This window comes from Silurus aristotelis (genome assembly GCF_946808225.1).
Source record: "Silurus aristotelis genome assembly, chromosome: 24".
NCBI lineage: Eukaryota > Metazoa > Chordata > Actinopteri > Siluriformes > Siluridae > Silurus > Silurus aristotelis.
Genome location: NC_139597.1, coordinates 12,821,819 through 12,839,261, shown reverse-complemented (window position 1 = coordinate 12,839,261; position 17,443 = coordinate 12,821,819). Strand labels below are relative to the sequence as shown.

Here is a 17,443-nt window from a genome sequence, read left to right as displayed (position 1 = left end):
AATGTATTATTGTTTATTATATACAATAAATATCTTATGCATTCCTTACATCCAATTTTTTTTGTTTGGGTTTTTTTTTTTTTTTTTTGTAAAGAATGTTTTAAATTAGACTTTAAACAATAAAGATTTTTTTTTTTCTGCGATGGGTAGAGTGAATTAGTGTAGCTGGGATTTGAACTCTTGATCCTCCGATCAGAAATCCAACCACTAAGGTACAATTTATTTTCCTTACTTCCAGAGATACATTAATTGGGTTCAACTGCAACACTGACAAATGTGTGACCTGAAAACTGCCTGCCTGCCTGCCTAAATGAATGAATGAATGAATGAAATTTTTTGGAAGTGTAGCTGAAACATCTGGACTATGGAATGTGGTTTAATTTTTGACCTAGTTAAGCATTGTTCGTTTACTATAGCATAGAAACAAAAATAAATTGCATTCATATTTTGTTATATTTGTCCACTATTTTATAGAATCCAGCATGATTTCGTGTTTGTAGATAATGCAGCAGTACCTATTTACAATTCACTGTATTTATAACCTTTATATCTTCAGTCTAAATAATGTATTCCGCTACATCCCTAATACATACAACAATGCAAAGTGGGTGAGGTTAGAATGCTCATGGCCTTTGCCCCTCACATTACAGGCATAAAATTCTCAATAAACATGACTTCTTTACTGTGGATGAAAGGAGTGGATGAAGACTATGTGCACTGACATGTGAGCTGTTTAATAATGAAATTGGTAAACTCTTCATTACTCCAATTATTCACGGCACGTTCATTTTTGCTATTCTCTCTTACTCACAGACAAATGCACAAACACACACAGACACACACACAAAACACAAACATTAGCATGGCTTACACGGCTGAGGCACCCACGCATAGTATTGCTCATAACACAAGCAGCTATTGACACCAGATCATTTTATTAAATTAGGAAAGTAATTTAGCTTGGTGCAGCAAAAGAGATGCTGGAATATAATTGCGCTGTAGCTGAAGTGTGCTTCACTTTTGTGATGAGATAAAAAAAAAAAAAGAATACTGTAAAACTGTTAAAGCAGTTAAAATTACAGACAAATCTTTTCTGAATTAAAAAAATAATAACATTGCAAAATATTCAAATGAAATATAATTTTTTTTTTTTTACTGTCTTCTGTATCCTGAATCATGTTCCTTTCATGCAACCACCATCTAATAATCATTACACATCTTTGGTGTTTTCACTACAGCTCTGGCGTGTTGAATGTTGAACATTCCATACTATGTTTATTTAGGTTCCGTAGCTCAGCTTCATCCTGGTTTGTCTGCCTCAGGTCTTGTGCTGCTACTGTTGGTTCATGATTGGATTGATTTCTCAACAGCACAAGGATGGCAAGGTCAAACAACATAGTGAAGCCGTATAAACCTGTCATCAGGCTCAAGAAGACAATTCTGTAAACAGATGGAAAAAAAAATCCATAATTGTGCAGAAAGAGCAAAATGGCTAAATATTCATCAGAAGTGATGGAACTGGAGTGTGTCCTGGGTTTTTTCCTGAGTGTGTTGTAATGTCCTGTGATGCAGAATGAGTAGTTTTAAAAGATCAAGTTGGCCAGTTTTACCTGCCATAAAATCCATGTGTTAGCTGTCAATAATGGCTGTTTGGTGGGTGGGTGAAAATGGGTAACAAGTGACGATTTGGGAAAACCTCACCAAAGACAATAATAAATATATAGATATATCTGTATGTATACATGTACAAACATTTGACCTTAAAACAAGGCACTGTAGTGCAAAGCTTAACATTTAAGCCACATTCATTTACATATGAAATCCAATATTGTTCACTCACATAAGCCCTGTTTCCTTAAGCATCACGTTGTCATTTTTAATATTGAAATGGTAATAAATGCTTTAATCACATTGAAATATTGCTAAATTAGCATATTAATTTCTTGTTGCAAATACACAAAATACAGACCTGTACATGCTTGTTTCATACAAGCGGCAAGTCCCTCTGTTTCCCCAACTATTCATACTCCATTTCAAACAGGTAGAGTCAATCACAGATCCATAATACACTGGAGATGGAATACCAGCTATAGAACAAAAAAAGCTTAAGGGTAATGAACATCATCCAAACAACAACAATCTAAACTGTCAAAATAATTAAATTAATTTGGTCTATCTATTTATCTATCTATCTATCTATCTATCTATCTATCTATCTATCTATCTATCTATCTATCTATCTATCAATCTATCAATCTATCTATCTATCTATCTATCTATCTATCTATCTATCTATCTATCTATCTATCAGTATGTATCCATAAGGATGTCAGTCATAATCTGCAGCAATATATTCTATTAAAGTGAATGATAAATGTAAAAAGTGTTTGTCTTACATATGTAGAAAACAATTTATACTATTCAGTTTTCATTTAATTTATTAATTCATAAATGGAAAACAAAACAAAGTTCAAAAAACAAATTTTCCTTACCCAAAGCTCTTATTGCTAGAGCGTGAATGCCAATTGCCAGCGACTTCAGCTCTGGATAGATGCTCCTGCAAATAATCAATTTAACATTTTAATGTTTAATGCTATGGGATACTAAAAGTTCCCTTTTAGGAACACAAGCAATAATGCTTTGGGGACGCTTGGCTCCAGGAGAGTGCTCTATGAGGAGGGTGAAGGGGGTCGCAAATGGACTTGGCAGAAGGATTCAACATGGGCCTGTCCCTTTCTCCTTTCTCCCCTGCTAGGTCCAGTGTTCTCTCCCGAGATTCGGAAGCATGCCTTTCTGCGGTTTCTTCCCATTGTGCAAAGAGCGCTGCGCTCCACCTCTCGTGCTCAGAGGCAACCCACTCTGCACGATCAAGGTCATGCTGCGAGCCTTACATGTGGAGAGAACATGGGGTTCTGGTACACAGCCCAGTGTTGGGGGCTTCCTGTCATCATGTAACGTTAATGACGGACGCCTTCCTCATGGGGCACATCAACTGCCTGGAGATGCTGGCCATAATTTTAGCGTTGGAATATTTCCTCTCAGATCTAAGGGACCATCATGTGCTGATCCATACGGACAATATATCGGTGGTCTCTTACATCAAACACCAGGGGGATCTGCACTCTTTCCTCCTTTACAAGCTGGCACGACAGACCCTTCTGTGGGCCCAAGGGAAGCTGCTCTCACTGAGGGCAGTACACATTTAAAGTTGTTTGAATTAAGGGGCAGATGCCCTATTGAAGGCAGGCCCGGGGGAATGGAGGCTCCACCTGGAAGTGGAGGAGCAAATATGGAGAAGATTTTACAGAGCACAAGTGGACCTGTTTGCGACTCAAGAGACATTTCAATGTCCCTTCTGGTTGTGCCTTACTCACCCAGCCCCTCTTTGGCTGGACACCATAATAATGGTGTGGCAAAAGGCTCCACCTGTATGCTTTTCCCCCTGTGGTGCTGATGGAGTCCGTCTCCTTCTGGTAGCCCTTTCGCTGACCTGGTAAACCTTTTCGAATACCCTCCCTTGGAGATTCTTCTAAGGAGGGACCTTCTTTCTCAGGCAGGGGGTTCTTTGCTTTACCCCCAAACCGAGCTGTAGAGGCTGTGGCCTCTAAGGGGGCACAGCCCTTAGCCCCTGGTCATTCGGCCGAGGTCGTAAAGACATTCTCCAAACCAGGGCACCCTCAATGAGGAGGTTGTATTCCTGTGGCACCTGTTCACTACATGGTGTGGAGGTCACCAGTTGGACCCAGTTAACTGCCCAGTTGGCCCAGTGCTGAAATTCCTTCAAGAACAGTTCAACAAAGGGTTGCCTCCTTCCACCCTAAAGGTTTACGTGTCCACTTTTGCAGCTTGCACCCAGAGTGCCTTTGTGGGACCTGGATATAGTCTTGGAGGCCCTGTCTAAGCCTAACTTCGAGCCCCTGCCCTTGAGATTTTTAACAGTCAAAACTGTTTTTCTACTGGCCATCTCATCTCTATAGAGTTGTGGAACTTCATGCCCTTTCAGTCAGCCCCTCCTGTCTGAAGTTTACCCAAGCCATGGCTAGTGCCTTCCTCTACCCCAGACCGGGGTATGACCCCAAGGTGCCCTCTGCAGTCCTACGTCCAGTCGTGCTTCAGGCATTCTATCCTCCTCCTTTTCAGGCCCCCGAACAGTAGAAGCTTAACCGTGTGTGCCTGTTGTGAGCACTGTACACATAGGGCACAGAACGGCCGTGTGGAGAAAGTCCAGCCAGCTTTGTTTGCAATGGTCCGTATAAGAGGGGTCTTACGTAGCTGTGCCCACACTAGGCAGGGATTGGTCAGTTTGGCGGTATAATCACTCGTTCCCAAAGCATTGTTGACATAGCTTGAGTTCCTGAATGGGAATGTCTCTAGATTACATATGTAACCATGGTTCCCTGAGGGAACTAGATGCTGCATCTCCAGGCGACATTTCCTTAATCCCTGCGAGTGCTTCCTTCACTTTCAAAGCTAATGCCGTATCCAAAGCATGTGCTTTTATAGCTTCCTGGTTGCAACGTCATGTGACGTTGCATCTTTCCTTTGGACAGATTACACATGTGATTCAGACCGTTCCCAAAGCGTTGTTGATCCAGCGTCTCGTTCCCTCAGGGAACCAGGATTACATACATAACCTAGAGACGTTTTATGTTATGAAAGAAGAAAATTGCCTACAACTGCCACAAGCAGTTTCTTTGAGTGACTGATTGAGAACTAATAACAAATGGACTTTTGGTGATCCCCAGATAAGAATGGGCTCCCTTTTGGTTTGTCTCAAGGTTTCTTTCTCATACCATATCAGAGAGATTTATTCTTACCATCTCCACCAGTAGCTTGCTTAAATAATAATGAAACTTATAGTGAATCTTTTATATATTTTAAATTCTTAATTCAATTTATTGATTTGTTCTTTGTGCCAGTGTTTAGTTTTATAATTGTTATAAAAAAAAGAATTGAATAGAATCTTAAATAAAATTGCACCCTGAAGCAACACAATAACCTTAACATACCGTCTCCTTTTTCCCCCATACCTTATCATGAGTATGATCAAAGGTGTTATTCCCAGGGCTTTAACAAAAGAGCTGACACCAAATATGACCATAAATGAGGTCAAACTGCGACCGCAATCTGGTGTGTGAGGACACTGCCCAAGAGACACTGATGTGTTGCCCTCTACTGGTGACAAGTCCAACACACAACTGCAGTTGTGGAAGATCTGCAGAAAGAAGGAAAAAGAAAATTATGGAAATGTATTTCTAATAATAATAATTATAATAATGATAATAATGATGTAAAAATAAGGTATAAAAATTTTTAATCAACTACAAACTGTAGTACATTTTAGACATTTGCAAACGTGAATCTTGAAAGCCCAAGTTCATTTGGCACACATCATGTCATTAATTCCTTGTTTCATGCGTTTATGTGTCATTAATTCTTCACACTTTATGGACTGGAATGTAAAAATCAAATTAAATTAATTAGATCGGATTGTAAAGACAATAATCTGCACTTAATTTATTAAATAAGGCGAAACTAAATTATTCAAAAAACAACCCAGAAATATTACAAGTATTCACACCTTTGGCTTAGGCACTCCTAGTGCCTAAACTGAAGTCATTCCTAGGCAAAAGACATAGTGAAGATGTAATGGCATCTAATAACTAAAAGCATGGGGAAATATTTTTTTTCGAGGAGTTTAAAAGGAAAAATTTCATTTGGCACTTAACAATTGCTATTGCTATTGCTCTTTTGCACAACATTTTGTTTACATTTTTGTTAATGTTTCACTTTATGTCTCTTTATCTTAACTTATAACCTTTATACTTATAAATTCTTATACCATATCAGCAATCTATGTGGGGTTTTTGTGAAACTGTTATCTGCTAACTGTTACCTTATTTTTTCCTTGTCCTGTGAAGCTTGTACATCCTGCCAGACAGGGAGACATGTATGTAATGCCATCATCAAAACACACTGGATCCCAAGTTGCTACAGAGCATGAACAGTTCTGGTTACACTGTGAGAACAGTGTTTGTTCGTCATATAAAATCTCTGGTGTGCTAATAAAGGAGATAAAATCTGAGTTAGAATTTGGCATAGGAAAAAAGGTTAGAATTTTAACTATATGCCTAAGGACAGAAATTTACAAAATTGTCCATTAAAGTACACAGGCACTTATTTTTTTTAGCTGTAATGAAATTTTTTTTCATGGCTTAAAAGTAATAAGATTCTAAAACTGAAATTAGTGATACTGAGCGAATTGTATTATTGTCTTTTTCTTGCATTTTTCTATAACAAATCTACTGTGGAAATTGAATTGATATTATTAGGTTACAGTACCCGTTATAAGAGATGGTAAGACCAGCCAGGCGTATGTTGTCACACTTATTCATAAACTGTAGAAACAGTAGAAGTAAGGCCACGATAGTGGTGAGGAATGAAACCCAGGCTGTTGATAGCAGACCCAACTTGTATTTCTTCATCAACAAGCCACCCAACAATGTCCCCAAAGATGATATAGGGAGGTTCAATAAACCTAGTAGATAGACAGAGTGCCAAAAATCCAATAGAAATTAATGTTTCTTATGATTGTATTTAGTTAGCATAAAATATTCTGTGTTTTCAAGTGTATTTGCTTTTTGCTTTTTTTTTTTTTTTTTTTTTTTTTTTTTTACCTATATAGCAGTGTGTAAATAAAAGTTATATAAAAATCCTGTTGAAGTTCTTAAAAAAAGCAAATGAAGTCGGCTTCAAGGACCAGAAAAAACAATTAAATAAGCTAAGAAAATGTTCTGGAGACATGGGAGGAAACAAGAAAATCTGCAAATTTGTGAAAGCACACATAGAAACTCTACAGAGTAAGACTATTAGACACTTGAGGTTGACCACTGGACTGCTAAGTTTTTTTTTCATTTGAATAAAGTAGAACTAATCAAATGTTGATGATCAAAAGCTTTTGCACACTTGACCATCACCTGGTTCTTCCTGAAAACATTTTCCACTTTTCCACAGTTTGCAGTTTTATAGTATTTCTTTGCACAATTGTCATTGTACAGCACATATAGCAAGTCAAGTCAAGAAGCTTTTTATTGTCATTTCAACCATATATAGCTGACGCAATACACAGTAAAATGAAACAACTGGTGCTACATAAACAACATAAAGCCACATAACAAAAAACACAGTGCTAATGACTAGTAAGTGTCCTCGCCACATAAAGTGCATCGTGTGCAACCTGGTGCAAAGACAGACAGTGCAAAGACAACACAAGACAGTGTAAGACAACACAAGATAGTGTAGGACAACTGTTGCACAGTCTGGATGTGACGACCCGAATGCTTCAGAACTGCTTCACTGATGGCAGGAGGGTGAAGAGTGTGTGTGAGGGGTGTGTGACTGTGCAGTTCTCAAACCAGGCAGTGATGCAGCTGCTCAAGATGCTCTCAATGGTCCCACTGTACAATGTTTTCAGGATGGGGGGAGGAAGATTAGCTTCCCTCAGCCTTTTCAGGAAATAGAGACGCTGCTGGGCTTTCTTGGTGATGGAACTGGTGTTGAGTGACCAGGTGAGGTTATCTGCCAGATTAACACCCAGAAATTTGGTGCTCTTTACAATCTCCATGGAGGATCATTGAAGATCAGTGGAGAATGGTCGCTTTGTGATCTCATGAAATCTTTCATTTTGTCAACGTTCAGAGACAGGTTGTTCACTCCACACCAGGCTGTTAACTGTTGCACCGCCTCTCTGTATGTTGTCATTCTTGCTATTGAGACCTACCACAGTCGTGTGATCTGCAAACTTGATGATGTGATTCGAGCTGTGCAATGCTACACAGTCGTAAGTCAGCAGAGTGAACAGCAGTGGACTGAGCACACAGCCTTGAGGTGCCCCAGTGCTCAGTGTGGTGGTGCTGGAGATGCTGTTTCTGATCCGGACTGACTGAGGTCTCCTAATCAGGAAATCCAGGATGCAGTTACAGAGGGAGGTGTTCAGGCCCAGTAGGCTTAGCTTCTCAATCAGGTGCTGAGAGATGATTGTTTTGAATGCTGAACTAACCTGCAGTTAGACGGATGTTCTGTAACCACTAGTTCAACGGTAAAAGACCTGGGAGTTATTTTAGACAGCAACTTGTCTTTCAAATATCATATCAACCAAGTTACAAAAACAGCCTTCTTTCACCTTAGAAATATTTCCAAGTTAAGAAACATGTTGTCTATATCCGATGCAGAGAAGCTCGTCCATGCGTTTATGACCTCCAGAATAGACTACTGTAATGCATTACTAGGTGGATGTCCTGCATCATTAATAAACAAGCTTCAGTTAGTCCAGAATGCAGCAGCCAGAGTTCTCACAAGGTCAAGAAAATATGATCACATAACCCCAATCCTATCGTCCCTACATTGGCTTCCTGTTAAGTTTCGAATCGACTACAAACTATTACTTCTCACTTATAAAGCACTAAATGGTTTGGCTCCTATGTATCTATCCAGTCTTTTAACACGCTAAAATCCGCCACGCTCCCTGAGATCTCAAAACTCTGGGCTTTTAGTAGTTCCTAGAATAGCAAAGTCCACTAAAGGTGGTAGAGCATTTTCACATTTAGCTCCTAAACTCTGGAATATTCTTCCTGACAGTGTTCGGGGCTCAGACACACTCACCCAGTTTAAGTGCAGATTAAAAACATATCTTTTTAGCAAAGCCTAAACATAACATACATCACATCATAACCTTGTGCTCCAGAACATCTGATCACATGCACATTATCAACTTGTGCTGTTAATATCATAAACAGCAGCTACACTAATTCCTCTCCACTGCTTCTCTTTCTCTCCCCATCCTGAGACACCCTGAGGTTTGGCCAGCTCCAGTCACCTCCCACCTCGTGATGATTACGGACCTTTGAAGAGGTAGATGCCGAATTTGCAAACATCCCGAACCATCTAGAGACGTATCAGTGCCATTTGGATCCCGCTACATGTGTGGAGTTTGACATTGGACCTCCTGGAGTGTTTAAAGGCTCTGGCATGGAGAAGCTGATGCTGGATCTGTGATGATCACAAATGCTGAGCTTATAAAATTAGGAGCTACTAACCATATAGACTGTATAAGACTGCAGAAAGAACATCACTTATAATCTTCAGTAATCATGTTAGTTCTTACTCTCCAGTGTTCTGTATTGTTGAAAGATTTATGATCAAACTCTTGATGTCACCCAAAAGAGGATGGGTTCCCCTTTTGAGTCTGGTTCCTCTCAAGGTTTCTTCCTCATAACATCTAAGGGAGTTTTTCCTTGCCACATGCGGGATGTTTGTTGTTGTTTGGCTTGCTCATCAGGGACAAATTCACACCATTCACCTTAACTGTTGATTTGTGTAAAGCTGCTTTAAGACAATGTCTGTTGTGAAAAGTGCTATACAAATAAACTTGACTTGACTTGACTTGACTTGTACTGAAGTTTATTAACAGCATTCGTACATGTAAATCCTTGTTGTCCAGGTGGGTGAGAGCCAGATGAAGGGTCGTGGAGATGGCATCGTCCATGGATCGTTTGGACGATATGCGAACTGCATGGGGTCCAGTGAGGGTGAAAGCTGGGTCTTGATGTGCCTCATGATGAGCCTCTCAAAGCACTTCATCACAATGGTTGTGAGCGCGACGAGACGATAGTCGGTGAAAACATCCGCTAGCTGTTCTGCACATTCCCTAAGCACTCAGCCAAGAAATGTTGTCTGGTTCAGCACACTTCCGTGGGTTAACTCTGCATAGAGTTTTCCTCACTAAAGCTGTGGTTACACAGAGCACCTGGTCACTGGGAGGAGGGGTCTTTTTTACCGCCAGGTTGTTCTGCACCTCGAACTGGGCGTAGAAGTCATTCAACAAATCTGGGAGGGAGGCTTCACGGTCACAAGCAGGTGAAGTTGTCTTGTAGTTCGTGATCGCCTGGATGCCCTGCCACATGCGCCGAGTGTCTCTGCTGTCCTGGAAGTGGCCGTGGATTTTCTTGCCATGTGCGAGCTTCACCTCTCTGATGACACTGGACAGTTTGGTTCTTGCTGTCTTTAAGGTCGTCTTGTCCCTGTTCTGAAGTCTCTTGATTTTAGTAGCGCACGCAACTTAGCGGTCATCCACGGCTTCTGGTTGAAGCGTGTAGTGATGGTCTTGGTCACGTCATCAATGGACTTGCCAATGTAGCTGGTCACTGTGGACGTGTACTCCTTTAAGTTGATGAAATCACCATTGGTTGCAGCTTCCCTGAACATGTCCCAGTCAAAACAGACATGGAACCTGCTGGCCAGGTTCTCACCTGCTTTCGAGCACCTGTTGAGTGGTCTGTATGCTGGGATCAGCATAACAGAGATGTGGTCCGAGTACCCGAGGTGGGGGCAGGGCTTCGCCCGGTATGCGCCCGGGATGTTTGTGTAAACAACATCCAGCGTGTTTTCTCCTCAGGTTGCAAAGTCCACATTCTGGTGAAATTTAGGAAGCAAAGTCCTGAGATTTGTATGGTTGAAATCTCCGGCGACAATAAACAATCCATCAGGGTGTGTTTTTTGTAGTTCGCTAATGGTCCCGTAGAGTACCCTGAGCGCTTCCTTAGCATTAGTGCTAGGTGATATGTACACTCCGAGGACAATAGCGGTGGTGAATTCCTGGAGTAAATAAAAGGTCCACATCTTACAACCATAAACTCCAACAGCGATGAGCAGTAGGTGGAAACGAGGACAGAGTTCTTACACCATTTCGTGTTGATGTAAACACACCGACCGGCGCCACAAGTCTTACCGCATAAAGCTGCATTTCTGTCAGCACGAAACACGGCTAGCCCGTCCAGCTGAATGGCGTCGTCCGGAACTCTGCCGCTCAGCCACGTCTCAGTAAACACAAAGACCCAGCAGTGTCTGTACTCATACCGAGTAGCTTGTTTCAGTCTGATGTAGTACAATTTATTGTCTTTGTAAGCTATAGCTTTAAGATTTTAATTTAATTATTCAAATGGTTTGCACAAAGCCCTAACCTCAACTTTTCTCAAAACATGTGGAAGGAATCAGAACTCATTCCTCCTCGACTGAATTCAGTCTCTGAACTCACTAATGCTTCTTACTAAATCCCAACAGCTAAAATCTAGTGAAAAACCTTCCCAACAGAGTGGAGATTATTATAACAAAGGGGAAACTGAATCTGAAATAGAATGTTCAACAGAGGTTCAGAAAATGGGTGTATGAGCCATACAGCCATATGTGTATATGCATGTGTATTTGGCAATATCAGGCTTTATATCTGCTTTTATCAAGTGCTACTACTCACCAATGAGGAGGTTTGCTTTTGAGGAGGACACACCAAAATGTTGCTCCATGTATTTGGCCTTGAAGGTAAAGTAGCCAATTAAAGAACTAAAAATCAAGACTTGTTCACAGAGAATAAGCATATAGACAGGGGAGCTCAGAAGCTTCTTCAGTGAGGAGAAGAAACCTGCATATTTAAACAGAGGTTATTAGTTGGTAATATGACAAAATATTGCATGCAAAGTGAATGCTTAAAAACAAACAATTAAACCTTCAGACTGATTACATTTATTGCTTTTATTAGATCAGTATGTGTCTGCACCGAATAAATGATCTGGGACAAAGATAACAAGCCAGTTGCCTTTTGCTGTTTCAGCCGTATTTATAAAAAGAGCAGAGGAACACGCAGTCGGCTTCTGGTCTCTGTGGTGTTCTGTGCGTAAAGAGCGAGAAAAAAAAAAAAACGGAATGCCAGCCAGGAGCATGAGGACAGAAGACACTAAGAAACCAAGCCACCAGGCACCCACCCACCGGGCGTCTTTTGAAGTGATAGTCACTGTTGCTAAAAAAACAAACATGCATACATGTCAATTAATAATTGAATTGCCTCTGTATTAAACAGTAAGGAATTTGCATGCACACATGATAATATAGAACCATGTACAGCATAGACTGCACAATACAAACAAAGTTCTAACCAGCTAAATTTATAACATAATGTATAGCACTGAAGTTAACAGAGGACTTACCAGTGTCAACAAATCCAATATCAACATACATTCGGGCACAAAAGGAGCCCAGCAAGTAGCCAAACACGGGTCCCACCAGTGCTATGGCTTGGAGGCATGCTGTCAATAGAGATTTTGATCAGTAAACATAGATACATTTTTAAACGTATTATGTAATAGCTATACACAATACAATTCTGAACACTCTAATCTTCTGCATGGCTTTTTGTCTTTAAAACAACTTTTATATATGGAGTATAGAGCTGGGTGACAAATAAACAGAAAATCTAGTGACTCTGTTATGGCAACATTTTGCAGTCAAGTTTTTATCACAAAATGCTGGGTAAGCAAAGAATGTTGAAAGAGTGGTGTAGAAAATATACCAACTTATGTTAAACATTTGTCTGCTGTGGTGTCTGGGCCTGTCTTATGTAACTTTTTTTGTCATGTCAGTGCTTGGATGAATTCCCACAACAAAAAAGCAGCCTACAAAGCAGCCACAATTGTACCTGCACCTATGTCCATATTTGTAACTGACTAATTTGTAACTGGTAATTTGTTAACCCTTAATTCTTAAAAACCCTCAGGCCTTTGGTATAAATATATTTTTAAAAGCTATACAGTACAGACCAAAAGTTTGGGCACACCTTGTGTCGTAGGCATCAAGAGAATGCGAAGAGTGTGCAAAGCAGTAATCAAAGCAAAAGGTGGCTACTTTGAAGAACCTACAATATGACATATTTTCAGTTGTTTCACACTTTTTTGTTATGTATATAATTCCATATATAATTCCACATGTGTTAATTCATAGTTTTAATGCCTTCAGTGTGACTCTACAATTTTCATAGTCATGAAAATAAAGAAAACTCTTTGAATGAGAAGGTGTGTCCAAACTTTTGGTCTGTACTGTATGGCTAATATGGCAGTAAGGCTTAACTTGAGGTCCAACTGTACATGTATTGAAAACTCTTTCGGTAGTTTTCCATTTGCTTTCAAAACTATTATGAAGCAATATTCAGGTACAATATAACTCCTTTGCCTTCTACTACTACTAATCAAAATTATGTTATTATTAATCATAATTATGTAAATCTTTACATTATTTGCATACGTTTGCTGTATGTGGATATAAAAAAAAAAAAATGATTTGCCTATGTAAAATGCAGAGTTTTCAGCTCGTGCAAAGTCATCAATATATGTGATCCCCAGTGGCATGAGCGGTGTTTCTCCAATTCCACGAAGGGCATTTCCCAGGAATAAGAAAACCCACATGTTAGATCCAGGTTCTTTCAGATAGCCTGGATCTACAATGACAACAACGTACAATGTAGTATGTTACATATAAATTTCATACTTATGCTTTACAATCTCAGACATGAGGCAACGGTTAAAAATGTAATTACTGTAATAATATCTTGGAATCTCATTAAATTCACATTTTACTGTACCTGCTTTGAAATCCTGTGAATGCTTTAGGCGTATGGGCGGGGAATTGCTTTGCATTCTTAGATCTTGACAGGCAACAACATTGACAGTTTGATTCACGGAGTCTGGTATGATTGTGTCATACCTGTACCTGTAGAAATGGAAGACAGGAGACAAATAAGATATTGCTTAATTGAACAAACTGCACACTAAGGTAAAGACTCTAAATCATTTGCCAATTTAAAAATGTACCGTCCCATGAAGAAATGAGGCAGCCCAGTGATGACACATCCAAGACTCATCAGGAAACATCCACATCCTATCAGCCTGGGTCTGTGCAGTTTTGCCCCATAATAGCTTACAAAAGCCAAAAAGAGCAGATTGCCTGAAAAAAGAGAAGATGGGCAACTAGCAGAATATAATTCATACACACAGAAAATTCAATGCACAGAAAAGCTTGTGCTTTCGATTCTGTGTGGTAATTCTTAAAGGTTTAAACATTAGCCTTTTGAACTTTGTCTTATCCATAGTCTAAACAGATCTGGCTGTTAATTTATAATTTGTTGGTTAATACCTGTGTGCTTCTAATTGGGTTATGTGCAAAATAGATTTTGCAATTGTCCCCCCCATCTCTATTACTATGGTGCTGCCCTGAATTACATAGAATATCAATATGCTTAAACTCTGATCAAACTCTTCACCAACCCATTAATGACCACAAATGTATGTGTTACGTTGGTGCTTTTAACCTTATAAGCTGTCCATTTTAGTGTGTTTCAGTCATGTATGAAATGTATTTGGCTGGTACACAGCCAAGTTGATATATGCGGTCCATAGCAGCATTTGGTGGGTAACTAAAATCAGTGACGTGGGTGACTTGAGCACAGCATATTTTGTTCTTGAAGACTGGTTTTGTCAAGAGTAATAAATATGTCAAATATAAACAGAGATCCAAGAGTTGGAGTAGAGGCCGGGGAACAGAGGGTCCTGAAGCGGCCATACATGAATTGCATGCTACTTTTAGAAAGGAATGTGGGCATTAAACATGACTAAAGAGGGTATATCAAGACGGTGAATGGATTATGTTTTTGGGTACTTTCATGGAACTGCTTGGCCTCAACCATTACTTGGTATTTTAACCCTGCTATTGGATTTGTTACTAGACTTTCCCTGATTTCTCTGACCTCAAGCATAGTGTGAACAGTTTCATCCCATTTATCACAGCCTGGCTTTATGGATATTCACTAAATATGTATCTGTATTTAACACAAATGGGGTACGTCATCTAAATAATAGTTAATCCAAAAGAGTGTACTCTTTACCAAATATATTAATAATAATATATAGCTTATTGTAATACAATTACATTAAAGTACTGCTAAATTTCTGTCAAGGTTTTGTGCATCAAGGTTTAGATCTCAAACTAATTTGAGATCTATTTCCAATTCAAATGTAGAGTAATTTCCAAGCTGAATCTCTCCCTCTCTCCCTCTCTCTCTCACACACACACACACACACACACACACACACATACACACACACACACACACACACACACACACACACACACACACACACACACACACACACACACACACACACACACACACCATATTCATACCCATCTCAAAACTGCCATCAATGATACCCATGTGAGTGCTGGATAGGTCAAACCTTCTTTCTATTTGAGTAATGGCACTCTTCATGTAGGTGCCTGACAAAGTCTTGGTAAAATATGTAAAAGCCAGGGATAAAGTAAACATCTGCAGGATTTACAGGAAAAACATTATCAGCAAATACACAGCTGTCTGTAATGTCTTTTGGCATCTTGTTTGCATCTTCATTTGTTTTGATTGGTACATAATTACCTTAAGTGTAGAGCAGAAATGGCTCCTGGAGTTTTTTTTTAAAGAGACACAAACTGTCTGTGGACTTGTGTTATCCCCTTCTGAGGCATCACTCATTTTGACACTAGAAATTATTAGTCAATGAAGAAGCAATATTATAACAATATTACAATATTATAATAGTTATAGCATACTAAAATGTTCAAATATTACACTAGGCAATCAAATTTTTTTAAACTAAAAAGCAAAGGATTTCAAAGTTTTCTAATATAAATAAATAAAATAAATACATTTCTTGTTCTCAGCAGTATAAACAATCAAATAGAGACTTTCAGTTCAATTGTGATTCCTGTAGTGTGTAGAACAGTTTGTTACTATAGTGATCTTGTTCTGATCCATATGATGTAGACTAAAAATCCACCTTTTTCACAAGAACTCACAAGTGTTTCTGTTTGCATGTCATGCTGATGTTTAAGAAGCTGACAAAATGCTTTCTTGATTTTATTGGTCAGTGGTTTTATCAGAGGAGTAAATAAAATATCTTAGAAATGGCAATAACCTTCTTTTTTAAATATCTGCTACAGCATTTCATTGATCCTACTGAGGCCATAAATAGCCGATATAGCATTCCACAGTACTCAAAACACTTTTTTAACATTAACTGTTAAAAAAAAATCATTCCTCAGCTTTGAAACATTTTCTGATAACTTGTCAGACACAACATTTAAATAATTTCTTAAGTAGATTTTTAACAGATGTTTTTTATTCTAACTGTAATCATTTTGTCATTTTTCACAGTTGTTTACTCAAATGCTTTCTGCAGTATCAAAGATCTAGATTCCTGTCTTTTGTACTCTTTCCAACACAGATGCAGTGAGCCATAAGGCTTCATTTTCATTGACGAGGCCATTTAAAAAACAAAAAATTACTGTTACGTTTTAAAAGCAAACAATCAAAATATATGGTAGAGTCATGATACTCACCTTATGATATCTTGTGATTGCAGTTTAATCAGAAGCAAATGTTTGAAAAATTTAGAATTCAGTATCTTCAAAATAACTAAATGAACTCACAAAGCAGATTCCAGGAAAACTCCACAAAGACAGATTGTATTGTGCTGCATAGCAGGTGTACTTACAAAGTATGACAAAGGGTGAATCGAGTAACTTTTGAGTTTTTTCAGTAATAATGTTTAAGCTCCAGGCATTCTTAGTCTTAGTCACACCTTCATCACAACTCTGATCATTTGGAAGGAAGGAGACAAACAGAAAATTAGTGGTAGTGTAGCAAGGTACTAAGGCATGTCAAACAGTAAGAAAGATTAAAGAAGACAAATGATTAAAAGACATAAACATTTGGGGGGGGGGGGGCGAAGAGAAGACTATAGAAGAGCAGTACAGATAGGTAGTGAGTATTTCTAATGCTCATGCAAATAAACATACACCATAAAAAAAGTATAACAAATTAAATTTGGAGAAAATAAAATGCACACAATTTGACCCAGTAAATACCCAAAATACTTGCTCAAAGTTTTCCATTATTTTTTTTATTACATGGGTAAATAATTACACCTATGCAAATAGCATAAAAGCATAGTATAAAGTATCATAAAGGCATAATTGCACCTGCAGCAGCTTGCACCAACTTCACACCAACCAAAGCTGCCAAATCATGCAACTTCTTTTCCCTTTCTATGTTTTTTCTTTAGGTTTTCCCCGATGTCAGAACACTTTAATGTATAATCACTGATTAACAGTGTGCAGGAAAAACAAACATTCTATGAAAAGTCTGTTAATGTCCAAACACACGGTCATCATTGTCAAGTCTCTGACGTGGTGTTTTTTATTCATTGTTGAAAATGATTAATTTAGCATAGATAGCATTGCTCTAGATTGCAGCTTGTGTTTCGTTTCTCAGTTGCTTCAAGGTGGTTTAGAAATCCAGTGCAGTGCAGCAGTATACACTGTCAGGTGCAAACTGAACTATCCCAATGTTTAACGTTGAACTTTACTAACACCTGAGTACATTGTGAAAGTCCTTCACTGCAGTAGGCATTAAGATTTACGTATGTAGGTAAACTATTAAATTGCAGGTCAACCACTAAAACTGTCACTTGACAATTGTACTTATATAGCACTAATGTAGCATTAAATTCAC

The 17,443-nt window shown here is 38.8% G+C and overlaps 1 protein-coding gene across 2 annotated transcripts; it reads right to left on the bottom strand.

The window, feature by feature from the left end:
* Positions 1-916: 916 nt before the first annotated feature.
* Positions 917-16,611, bottom strand: LOC310719335 (solute carrier organic anion transporter family member 1C1-like). Of its 2 annotated transcripts, XM_083528941.1 has the most exons (15): positions 16,270-16,611; positions 15,308-15,410; positions 15,061-15,202; positions 13,692-13,824; positions 13,463-13,590; positions 13,166-13,318; positions 12,036-12,134; positions 11,648-11,848; positions 11,309-11,473; positions 6,343-6,538; positions 5,897-6,062; positions 5,031-5,215; positions 2,493-2,557; positions 1,970-2,087; positions 917-1,440 (listed from the first exon to the last, which is right to left on the bottom strand). In XM_083528941.1, the coding sequence occupies exons 2-15, from the start codon at positions 15,401-15,403 to the stop codon at positions 1,233-1,235; spliced, it is 2,055 nt and encodes a 684-aa protein (XP_083385067.1). In that variant the 5' UTR covers positions 15,404-15,410; positions 16,270-16,611; the 3' UTR covers positions 917-1,232. The 2 variants fall into 2 exon arrangements, with proteins under 2 accessions (XP_083385067.1, XP_083385068.1); XM_083528942.1 differs by lacking the exon at positions 15,061-15,202 and having other exon boundaries at positions 16,270-16,610.
* Positions 16,612-17,443: the final 832 nt, after the last annotated feature.